Source organism: Stegostoma tigrinum, chromosome 7 (assembly GCF_030684315.1).
Source record: "Stegostoma tigrinum isolate sSteTig4 chromosome 7, sSteTig4.hap1, whole genome shotgun sequence".
Taxonomy (NCBI): domain Eukaryota; kingdom Metazoa; phylum Chordata; class Chondrichthyes; order Orectolobiformes; family Stegostomatidae; genus Stegostoma; species Stegostoma tigrinum.
This window is the reverse complement of record NC_081360.1, coordinates 32,003,483-32,015,783: the sequence shown is the minus strand read 5'-3', so window position 1 is coordinate 32,015,783 and position 12,301 is coordinate 32,003,483. Positions and strand designations below refer to the sequence as shown.

Below are 12,301 nucleotides of genomic sequence, written 5' to 3'. Positions count from 1 at the left end.
TTTATGATCATATTCTATTTAAAAAGTTCAAGACTGGTTGAGCAATACAAAAAACAACAGACAAGCAGGAAACGATCCAATAATTTATCTATAATGGTGCTGCTGACTGTTGTTTCAGCAGAAATCCACAGTGGCAGAATACAGGTTTCAAACTAATAACCCTTGAACTTGTTCTGCCCCCTTAAGTTCTGTGGCCCATTCTCTTCACTAAGGCAGCAAATACACTCTCGATGTATGTGTTCATTAGAATATGCTGTTAATTGGATTGTAGACTTGGCTGAAGATTTAACAATGGGTGTTGATTATTTTAACATGAGAACATGATAGGATATCGGACAGAAATTTATTTTGTTACATTTGCTATTTAGCTTTGAAATAGGATATACTTTCTCCAGAAAACATTCAAATATTAACATTTGTCTGAGAATAAATTACCTCACAATTGAACTTACATTGCACAGTGCAAAGGAGTAAAAGGAGCACCCTCAAATTTGATAAATTCTTTCTGTTCCAGTAGGACCTCCAAACATTGTTCGTGACCTAACAAAACAGACCATTTCTGAATTGTAAAATCTGTACGACAAAATGCTCTCCCAAAATCAAAATGGAATTTACTGATGAACTTCTGTGAAATAATGCAAGCTATTTTCAGATAAACCTGCTGCAGGATCATCTTTCAGTATCTTCAGTGCTTGACACTTTCGCCCAAAAATGTGATTAAGGATTCTTAATAAAATCAATTTTAAATCATGCATTGTCGATACCTCTATGTAATTTTTATTACTTTAGAACATATAAAGTAATGGACACAAGAGAATTAAAGGTTGGAAACTAATCATGAAGTGCAAGATTAGCTAGCAAACTAATAAATCACTTCCAGATTATTCAAGATTCCGAGAGATTCAGTAGTAGAGTTTATTTTAAAAAGCACAATTTAAAAGCTTGATTTAATTACGCTCCATTTTTCTACTGTAATGGTTTGGCACATCATTTATTTTCTACCTATGGACATTCCTTATGCTGCATGAAATTTATGATGGGACAGGAAGAGCTAAATTGTTCCTAGGACTTGGTTAATGCCTTTTCATTGATAATCACTAAGAATTAGTGATGCTGAGGAAGTGTGTCTCTTCAATGTCATCATTCTTCCCTCTGGGAAAGTCCTAAACCTTTCTTTCTTGTCCCAAATGACAACACAGCCAGCATTCAGGAATTGTTTTTGAGAATTATGCAGATACACAATCTGATTCTTTCACACCAAATACTGCACAATTAAATTTCACCCAATCATCTTTATTTCCGATAAAATATATTGTGCATTATAAGATAGTTTCCCAAATTATTGGAGTGTTTTATGAAAAGCTGAAGTTCGCATTTACCACTATAAATATTTGTTGTTATTTACCATTATAACAAGCCCAGTGCAATGGTGTATAGCCATAATTATCTACTAGATTTGTGAGGGAACTTATAGAAAGTGCTGACGGCAATAAATTGCACAATAAAGTTGCATGACCACATGCTGCTGCAAAATGCAACGGGGTCCTTCCTTTGGAATCACGACATAAAATAAATGCATCATGTTCCAATAATGTTTCCACACATTCTTCGTGGCCGGTAACAACCTAGATATGAAAAAACAACATTTTAATAATGTATTTCCATAGAAGTCCAAAACAAAGCAAACACATGTGCCTAGAATGACTCTGCAAGGCTCACTCTCAGTAATGAATCCAGTACCTTACAGTATTTTCACAAATACCATAAACTGTGAAGTTTCAAAACCAGGTGCAAATACCTAAAGTAACAGTGATATGAAGCCACAAGACAGACAACTCATCCTGTCTTCATGCAGTGGTGCTGACTGAAGACAAAGTCTAAGGGCAAAATTTTAACTGATTTATAATGGGACCATTTCTGGGTCAGGAATTAAACCTTTGAGAAACAGGTCTTTCAAATACTCCTAAAAGAGAATCAACTGAATAACACCCTGCTTAACAGATTTCTGTCCAGTCAGGGAGAGCAGGCAAAATGAAATACGGAAGCACAAATAAAAGAACAGTCTTTGGAGAGGCAATATCAGCACTCTCAATGCCTTTTTTAGAACACTAGGATGTAGGCCTTCTAATCCTAAAGAATTTTTTTTTTGGATTTTGGCCCCTCAAGTTTCTCCAGTGTCATGCTTATACTGTAATGAATCATAGTCGAAATGACATTTCATTTTCTCAAATGTTGGAGGCATGTCACAGCACATGTATCTTTATGGATCATGAGAAATGGAAAACTAAACTGTTTGGATGTTACTGGGTTAGATGATTTCTTGGAAAAAAAATCAAGTCAAGGAGAACTATGGCTTACTCCATCCTTAATGAAAAAGCAAATCATTTTGGAAAAAGGAGACAATGCAAAGCTCATTGCAGCATTCAAAACAAGGCCAGTGGCACAGGTTCAAGGCGAGACTTAAGATCTAAAAGGTCTTAGTGAGCAACTTCTTCACACATAGGGTGTTACTTTAATGGAATGAACTGCCAGAAGTGGTAGACGTAGATACAGTTGCAACACTTAAAAGACGTTTGGGCAGATACCTGAATAAGAAAGGTTTATAGGGTTATGGGCCAAATGCCAGCTTCCATTTGGGAAGCATGGTCAACATGGATGAGTTGCATCAAAGAGTCTGTTTCTGTGCTGTATGACTCTATGATCCTATGTTCTAAAAGCACAGACAAATTTAACCGTTCTTGAATTTTCAATGAGTCTCTAGAAAATTTAGTTCAGCTACCATTTCAACAGTTCGCAAAGTATTTTTTGTATGGAGTCTCTATCCTCATCCAATTGCCTGTAATCTCTGCTGTACTGAGTAACAATTGAATTGTTTTGAGTGATTTATCACAAGAAGCCAGTCCTTATTGCTGACCAGAACTAAACACCGAGACCCCTTGGAGGTAATTTCGGCCTAAAAGTTACAATGTTCACCATGTACCAATTTACAGCACAAATTGCATGCGCAAGTAATGGAATCCATCACATCATTTGAATGGAGCTGATTATACAGATCACCAAAGGCCATGCCAACAGAATCAGGCACACTGATAGAAGTTCTCAAGAATTGGTAGCTGGCCTAAAGCTTGCCACTTTCCACCTTTATACTTGTGAATTAATACCGGTTTCATGCCTCATGTTTTCCTAATGTGCACTCGCCTTTTCTGCCCTTCCAAGCACCAATGTACCATTGGAAGTGAGGCATGGCAAGAGAGAGTTAGCTTTTGACTGCAGTTTTAGTTGGATTCATTGGATGGTCACCTTAGCCGCAAGATTTCATACTTCCACTTCACATTCACCCTGCCCTTGGGAAAACTGAAGGAGGGAAGAAGAAATCAGAATACCAATCCAATGTCAATTTCTACTATTTTCCCAGGTCCACTTTCCACAATCCACCTCTACCCGAAATCCACATGGAGCATATTAAAATTTTGCTGAAGCAAAGATCAATCCCACTATGGAACTTGTCCTGAAGTAGAATACATATTAGAGCTACCCTAGCAGAAATGTTCACTGTTCAAAAGCTAATTATTTAACATTTGATAGCAATAATCAGAGAAACAAATAATATGTTTCCAATGACTTCAAAAATATTCCCATACAAAACAGGTATTCAAACCAATTAAAACAGTTTTATTACAGAAAAATAAATTATATATCAATAAGGAAGTAAGATGGGAAATTAAATTTCTCTTAAAATATCATTTAGTTCTTCAGATTTGAAGTTGATTTACATTTGAAGAGTCTGCAAAATGTATGTGCATTTTCTAAAAAATAGTTACATTTAATTTACATATTCTGCATTTAATTTTTGAATGCATGCCTCACCCCACGATGCAAGGCTGTGCAGCCTCGTTTATCTGCTGCATCTATATTTGCACCTTTTTCAAGTAACAGAAGGACGGCATCGATGTGTCCATCAGCAACTGCAAGCATCATTGGTGTCCTAGTGAAATTATTTGAACAATATGCAATTGCATAAAATTTAAGTTATAGTTGTACATCAGAAGAATTAATATACAGAAACAGAATTAGTAACCAAAATTCGACAAATGATGCGATAACCACTGTGTTAAAAATAATTAGCAACACCAAAAAGGCTGGTAATACGTGAAGTGAATAGGTCACTAGATCTGGATGAAATGTGCATCAGTTGCAAATAAGGGCAGAAATTGAGAGGTATGCTGGTCATAATATTATAAACCTCCTTAGATAAAAGGTACGGTGCCAGAAAACTATAGGATTGCAAATCCTTCATGCCTTGCTCTGAAGAAAAAGGATAAGTCTGGCAATTACAAATCAAGTTAGTCTCAGTGATAAGAACATTTAGAAAAAGAAAAAGTGCTCCCAATTCAGGAATGAATGAATGACCTGGAGCTATCTGTGCGTATGCAGCTTGACCTAGGGTAATGGACGAACTGAAGGGTATTTATATTACGCAGGAAATGGTGTTGGATAGACTGTTAGGTCTGAAGGCCGATAAGTCCCTGGGACCAGATGGTCTGCATCCCAGGGTACTTAAGGAGGTGGCTCTAGAAATTGTGGACGCGTTGGTAATTATTTTCCAAGGTTCTATAGATTCAGGATCAGTTCCTGCAGATTCGAGGGTGGCAAATGTTGTCCCACTTTTCAAGAAAGGAGGGAGAGAAAACACAGGAAATTATAGACCGGTTAGCCTGACGTCAGTGGTGGGAAAGATGCTGGAGTCAATTATAAAAGATGAAATTACGACTCATTTGGATAGCAGTAACAGAATAGGTTGGAGTCAGCATGAATTTACGAAGGGGAAATTGTGTTTGACTAATCTTCTGGAATTTTTTGAGGATGTATCTATGAAGATGGATAAGGGAGAACCAGTGGATGTAGTGTACCTGGACTTTCAGAAAGCCTTTGATAAAGTCCCGCATAGGAGATTGGTGAGCAAAATTAGGGCACATGGTACTGGGGGCAAAATACTGAGTTGGATTGATAATTGGCTGGCTGACAGGAAGCAAAGAGTAGTGATAAACGGGTCCCTTTCGGAATGGTAGGCAGTGACCAGTGGGGCACCACAAGATTCGGTGCTGGGACCGCAGCTGTTTACGATATATGTTAATGATATAGACGAAGGCATTAAAAGCAATATTAGCAAATTTGCCGATGACACAAAGTTGGGTGGCAGCGTGAAATGTGAGGGGGATGTTATGAGAATACAGGGTGACTTGGACAGGCTAGGTGAGTGGACGGATGCATGGCAGATGCAGTTTAATGTGGATAAATGTGCGGTTATACACTTTGGTGGCAAGAACAGGAAGGTTTTATACTCTCTCAATGGAGTCAAGTTAGGTAAAGGGGAAGCACAACGAGATCTAGGTGTTCTTGTACATCAGTCAATGAAAACAAGCATGCAGGTACAGCTGGCAGTGAAGAAAGCTAATAGCATGCTGGCCTTCATAACAAGAAAAATTGAGTATAGGAGCAAAGAGGTCCTTCTGCAGCTGTACAGGGCTCTGGTGAGACCGCATCTGGGGTAGTGTGTGCAGTTTTGGTTTCCAAATTTGAGGAAGGACATTCTTCCTATTGAGTGAGTGCAGCGTAGGTTCACGAGGTCAATTACTGGAATGGTGGGACTATCATATGTTGAAAGAATGGAGCAACTGGGCTTGTATACATTTGAGTTTAGAAGGATGAGAGGGGATCTGATTGAGGCGTTTAAGATTATTAAGGGATTGGACACTCTGGAGGCAGGAAGCATGTTTCCGCTGATGGGTGAGTCTCGAACCAGAGGACACAGTTTAAAAATAAGGGGTAGGCCATTTAGAAGAGAGTTGAGGAAAAACTTCTTCACCCAGAGTGTGGTGGATATATGGAATGCTCTGCCCCAGAAGGCAGTGGAGGCCAACTCTCTGGATACTTTCAAGAAGGAGATAGATAGAGCTCTTAAAGATAGTGGAATCAAGGGTTATGGGGATAAGGCAAGAACAGGATACTGATTGTGGATGATCAGCCATGATCATAATGAATGGTGGTGCTGGCTCGAAGGGCCAAATGGCCAACTCCAGCACGTATTGTCTATATATTGTCTATTGACACGATGCACATATGGCTTCTGAGAACTGAACTGAATTTTGATTAAATTCCAAATTGCAAAGTTTCATGCACCACATCCAACCAAATTCAATTACTGAGGATTTATAAATTCATACTGGTTAGCAGGGTTTGGAATACTGACCTGTCTGCTTTATTTACAGCACAATCCAAAGCGCAGAAAACAGGTTAATTACTACCTTATCCTTTGCTGGATGGCTACAGATATCTGCGTGCATGCCACTGATTTTTAGAAAAGATCAGATAGAGAATTAGCAACCATTTGGACACATATGAACTGACAAAGTAGAGCAAGGCAGATTTGTTAAGGACAAATCATGTTTGGCCCACTTGATTTGAGCTTATTAATGAACTTCATGAAAATGATGAATAAAGGCAGCACTGTTGATTCTGTCAATATGTACTTTGCCAAAATGCTTGACGGATTGAACCCTTGGGGATAAAGAATCAATAAAGGATCAACGAGAGAGAGAAAGGAAGTTGAGTGAATGTTCCACTCAGATTACAGGAAAGAAGAGTGCAATTACCCAAGATTAGGTACTATCACCACTGCTCCTTCTGATATACATTATTGATTTGAAGCTGGTGACTCAGGGCTGTACTTAAGAATTTGTAGATGACACCACACTTGATTGAGTAGCAAACAGAGGGAAAATAGCAATTGATTACAAGAAGATATCAGCCGGTGAAGTGGTTGGACAAATATGAAATTTAACAGAAAAGTTAGAAGTGATTGATTTTGGTCGGAAGACTGAAGAGACACAATACTTGCAAAAATGGTATAATTTTTAAAAGAGGGTTGAAGAGAGACCAGAGGTCTTTGTGCACGAATCCTATAAGGCAGCTGGACAGATTAGTCAAGTAGGTAATAAAGCATATTGGATCCCAGAGTTAATAAATAATGCCAAAGGTTATGCTGAATATTAGTTCAGTTCTGGCTGAAGTATTATATCCAATTCTGGGTACCATACTTTCTCAACGATCTAAATAAAGGTTTTGCCAACGATAGGAAGAAATTTCCTAGAATGATTCTAGGAACAAAGGCTTACAGTTACATGAAATAAGTACACAGACCTTGGAAAAACTCAGCAGCCTTTACAATGTCATTGACCCCAAGTGTTAACTATATTTCTCTCCACAGATGCTTCCTGATCTGAGTTTTGCAAGCATTTTATTTTAAAAAAGATTTCTAATATGTATAGTATTTTGTTTTCATATTACAATCCCATGATAGCTGGGGATTGTTCTCACCTGGGCTACAGGAAAGCTGAAGCACAGCCGGATGAAAACCTATCAGGGAATTTGATGCTCCTGTGCGATTTTGGTGGTACACTATGTTGCATGATCATTATACTTACCTAACACCTGATGGGCACAGTGAGAGTTGAACAATATGGAAGTGAGTGTCATGCTACTTGAATGACTGGAAGTTCCACTTTCAGGTCAAAGTTCAAACCATACGAAAGGAAAAATATTATTCCATGGATCCTGGGACCTGGCACCACATTTGGGGTTGTTCACAGACACATACCCAAATGACAGTGCTCGTTGGACATTTCTCTTCATCTCAGCAATGGCCTCCCAATTCCCGTTTAGTTGAAGCTAAACCACTTCAATAGCAGAAGTGACCCCATAACTTTTAGCCTTAAAAAAGTCCCAAAAATTCAACTTCTGGCAAGAATATACTGTAATAAAAAATCTGTACGAACGGAAAAAAAATTGTAGGGATCCAGGGAAAAATCAGGGAAGTATGATGAGTAGGATTACTCTTCAAAGGAGCTAGCACAGGTTCAATGGCGAAATGGAAGTTTTGGAGGAAGACAGGAGATATCACAGTTATGTTCAATATTAAGTGTTACCACAAAGTCATTTAAAATAAAATTATGTCTACTTACTGTCCATTGCCATCTGTCACATCAACCGCATCCAAGCCACCTGCAGCCTCTATTAACATGTGCAGGCATGTCGTATGACCATTGGACACTACATACAAAAGAAAGTAACAAATTTTACCCTTTGCTATTCCAATTTGTTCACATCAAAAGGTAACACAGAATAAGGTTGAGACGATAACGGTTATAAGCGAATATTATGCAAATACACTAATTTTCATACCAAGTTCTATTTTACAAGACACTTCCCACAGACATCAGTCCATTCCCTCCTCCCTCCATTTACTAAATAGTCTAATCACTTAGCCACAGAATTTGGTATCAAAGTCATAACAACGTGTTCACCATTTTGTTCTTGTTAATCTTAAATGCAAGCATCAACCTTGATGGTAAAGATGGAATACGCAACATCTTTGTAAGAAATAAAATTGAAGTCAAAGTAAACAGTGAATGTTTTACTGATGTACACATGCTAAATAGTAGTGAAACTACCACTTAAATGCACAGAAATTGAAAACATTTGGGTAATTTAAGGCTGTCAAATTAGTGTGAATTCTGGTTTCTGACTGGTGATTATGAAGGGATGAGAAAACAGACGTAGACAAATTGTTAATGGTTTACTGCAAATGCTAAATATTTGATATGTAATATATTTACAAGTGGACAATTCAGTTATTCAAAATCATATCCACAGCTGAATGCATTTTTTTTTAAAACCAGTTACATACAAATTAGTAACTCACTTGCAATTGAATCCCTTTGGTAGGAACAGGAGTAGCCTGTTGTACCATTTAATAAGATCGTGGCTGATTTGTGGCCTAATTGTATCTACTTCCCTTTGGCTCAACAAAAATTTCTCTCAGATTTAAGATAATGTCTGATGTAACATCAACTGCTCTTTGTAGAAGAGAATTCCAAACCTTTACCATCCTGTGTGTAGAAGTGCTTGCTAACATCTCAGCTGAATAGTCTGGCCCTAACTTTTAGGCTATGCTACCTAGATTTAGTATTTCCAACCAGTGGAAATTGTTTTATTTTAAATTTACCCTGTCTTTATCTGCTAATATCTTCAAAACTTTGATCAGATCATCCTTAACCTTCTAAATGCTAGACAAAATAGGCCAAATTTGTGTAAATTCTTTGTAAATTAACCCCTGAAGTCTCCATTTCATTCTTATAAACTTATGTTGTATTCCCTCCAAGGCCAATATATCATTCCTAAGGTGCGATGCCCAGATCTGCTGTCAGCACTCCAAGCGAGGTCTAACCAGGGTCTTGTATAATTACAGCATAAATTCTACATCCTTGCACTCCAGTTCTCTTGATATCAAGTCCAACGTTTCAGTCGTTGTCTTGACTGTTTTCTGTACCTGCTTGTGACATTGAAAGGTCTGTGCATTTGAATCCCCAAGTCTCTTTGCACATCCACTGTATTTAATTTTGTACCATCTAGAAAGTACCCTAATCTATCCTTTAATGATCCAAAATGGACAACCTCACAATTACTTAGTGAATGCCATCTGCAGCAGTTTTGCCCATGCACCTAGTCTATCAATATTCCTTTGTAATTTTATATTATCAATTTCCTACAACGCCATCAAATTTTATCTTTTCAGAAAATTTGGATATGACTTCCTATGCCATTATCCAAGTCATTAATAAACAAACAGACACCACTGATCACATCCTGCCAAGAAAACATTTGACCCAGTGCAATTTCCAATACTTAACTGGCTTAATTGTACGAAGATAATTTTTTTCTCCCGAAATCTGAAAACTTTGAGAAAGATCTAGGTGTTAATTTCCAACTGACCCCTCTCAAATCCACAAAGTCAGATGATTTGGTCTTCAAACCAAATCTCTGGCATAACATTTGCCCAGAGCAAAATGTCAGAATTAACCTAGGAGAGCTAAGAAATTTAAGCAACCTCAAAGTCATCTAATAACCAATGCTCACAAATATCAATTCTTTTGATTACATACTTGGCAATCTTTCTCACTGAAACTCTTCAGTGATTAGAATTTTCAAACAATTAGCACATGGAACTTCAGATTTTATCACAAAAGAGGTCATTAAAAAGCAAGGTTGTGTTGAAGATTCTGCTATTTAAGAACATTTGATTTCACTTGTAATACTAGATTTAGAGAAAAAGAGCCATGCAATTGCCCGTTGAGGAGGAGACAGCAGAAAGAAATTGGACAAATCGCTTGGTTACTTGTGTCTCAAAACCAAGCACTGAATGCCATTGGCAAGTATCTCACAGAAACATGCCTGCAATTCCCTCAACAATATGATGCAGAAGATAAACTTATATTGTACAGCATTAAAAAAAACACACAGGACAGCAAACACTGGAAATCTAAAACAAGGAGAGAGCTGGAGAAACATATCTGTTGAGAGAACAGATGCTGATAGACTTGCAGTGTTTCTCCAGCACTCCGTTATTCATAAAAAAACAAGATTAGTGACAGTGAGTCAATTAGCTTCTCAAATCTGGGTTCTCTGATACCTTCCAACCTATGAACAGAAAAAAATACAAACACCATGTTAAGTATGAAGTTCCAATGCGATTTTCGGTCCAAGTATCATTAGACATGAATCAATTGCCTAAAACTGCAATTAAATTGATGCTTTGAATCAATAGTACAATGTTTGAATTTATGAAATCTGGTATAATTTAGGTTATTAGCAGCTCACATTTGAAAGATAAAGCGTGGAACAACAAAAGGCTGAAAAGTCTATCATATTTAACAAACCATGGATAGTATCTATATTTACATTTGCTGAGAAAAGTTTCATGATCTTGCTTAAAGGTGATAAAGTTAAAGTTCCAGAATCTGTCTAAATTTGTAACTTACACAATTGTGCTGTGATTTTCTTTCTCTAGCAGACTTATATTGAGAAGCACAAACAAAATTGCTGGAAAAGCTCAGCAGGTCTGGCAGCATCTGTAAAGGAGAAAACAGAACTAACATTTCAGATCCAATGACCCTTCTCTGAAGTTCTTGTTCCACACTATCTTTCAAATGCGAACTGTTAATAACCTAAATTATACCAGATTTCATAAATGCAAACATTATACTTTTGAGTTAAAGCACCAATTTAATTGCAGTTTTAGGCAATTGATTCATGTCTAATGATACTTGGACTGAAAATCGCATTGGAACTTCATACTTAACATGGTGTTTGTATTTTTTCTGTTCATAAGGTTGGAAGGTATTAGAGAACCCAGATTTGAGAAGCTAATTGACTCCCTGTCACTAATCTTGTTTTTATGAATAATGGAATGCTGGAGAAACACTGCAGGTCTATCAGCATCTGTTCTCTCAACAGATGTGCTCTCCAGCTCTCTATTTGTTTTAGATTTCCAGTGTCTGCTGTCATGTGTTTATTTTTGTTAATGCTGTACAATATGAGTTTATCTTCTGCATCATATTGTTGAGAGAACTGCAGGCATGTTTCTGTGAGATACTTGCCAATGGCATTCAGTGCTTGGTTTTGAGACACAAGTAACCAAGCCATTTTCAGCTTCACAGTGGCTGCCAGACCTGCTGAGCTTTTCCAGCAACTTTGTTTTTGATCCTAATTTACAGCATCCGCAGTTCTTCTGATTTTTATATTGAAAAGCCTCTTGGTCGGATAGAGGATTAGCTAGCTAACAGGAGAGAGTTGGGATTAGGGGTTATTTTTATCATGACAACCTGTTAGTGGAGTGCCACAGGGCTCAATGCTGGGGTCACAATTATTTACAATATACAGTTATGACTTAGATAAGAAATGTGAATGTACTATAGCTAAGTTTCTGGATGACACAAAAACAGGTTAGACGGTAAGAAGAGAGGATGGCACAGAGTCTGCAGAGGGACAGGTAAAGTAAGCAGACAACAACTTGGCAGATTAAAATATATTGTAAGGGCTGTGGGAAGTGAGGTTACGCACTTTGGCAAGAGAAGGAGCTGAATGTTATTTAAGTGGAGCAAGACTGCAGAATGCTACAGATCAATGAAATTTTGGTGCCCTCATTCATGAGCCATAAAAGATAACATCCAAATATTAGATGATAAAATGTGAGGCTGGATGAACACAGCAGGCCAAGCAGCATCTCAGGAGCACAAAAGCTGACGTTTCGGGCCTAGACCCTTCATCAGAGAGGGGGATGGGGAGAGGGAACTGGAATAAATAGGGAGAGAGGGGGAGGCGGACCGAAGATGGAGAGTAAAGAAGATAGGTGGAGAGAGTATAGGTGGGGAGGTAGGGAGGGGATAGGTCAGTCCAGGGAAGA

The 12,301-nt window shown here is 37.8% G+C and overlaps 1 protein-coding gene across 9 annotated transcripts in view; it reads right to left on the bottom strand.

Moving 5' to 3' along the window:
* The window catches only part of ankrd44 (ankyrin repeat domain 44), a 161,321-nt gene that overhangs the window by 17,392 nt on the left and 131,628 nt on the right, over positions 1-12,301 (bottom strand). For all 9 annotated transcript variants that reach the window (XM_048533852.2, XM_048533851.2, XM_048533843.2 and 6 more), the window contains 4 exons: positions 8,022-8,109; positions 3,868-3,985; positions 1,406-1,625; positions 453-540 (listed from right to left, as the gene is read on the bottom strand). In XM_048533852.2, the coding sequence (XP_048389809.1) occupies positions 453-540; positions 1,406-1,625; positions 3,868-3,985; positions 8,022-8,109 (514 nt within the window). The remainder of the gene's footprint in view (positions 1-452; positions 541-1,405; positions 1,626-3,867; positions 3,986-8,021; positions 8,110-12,301) is intronic.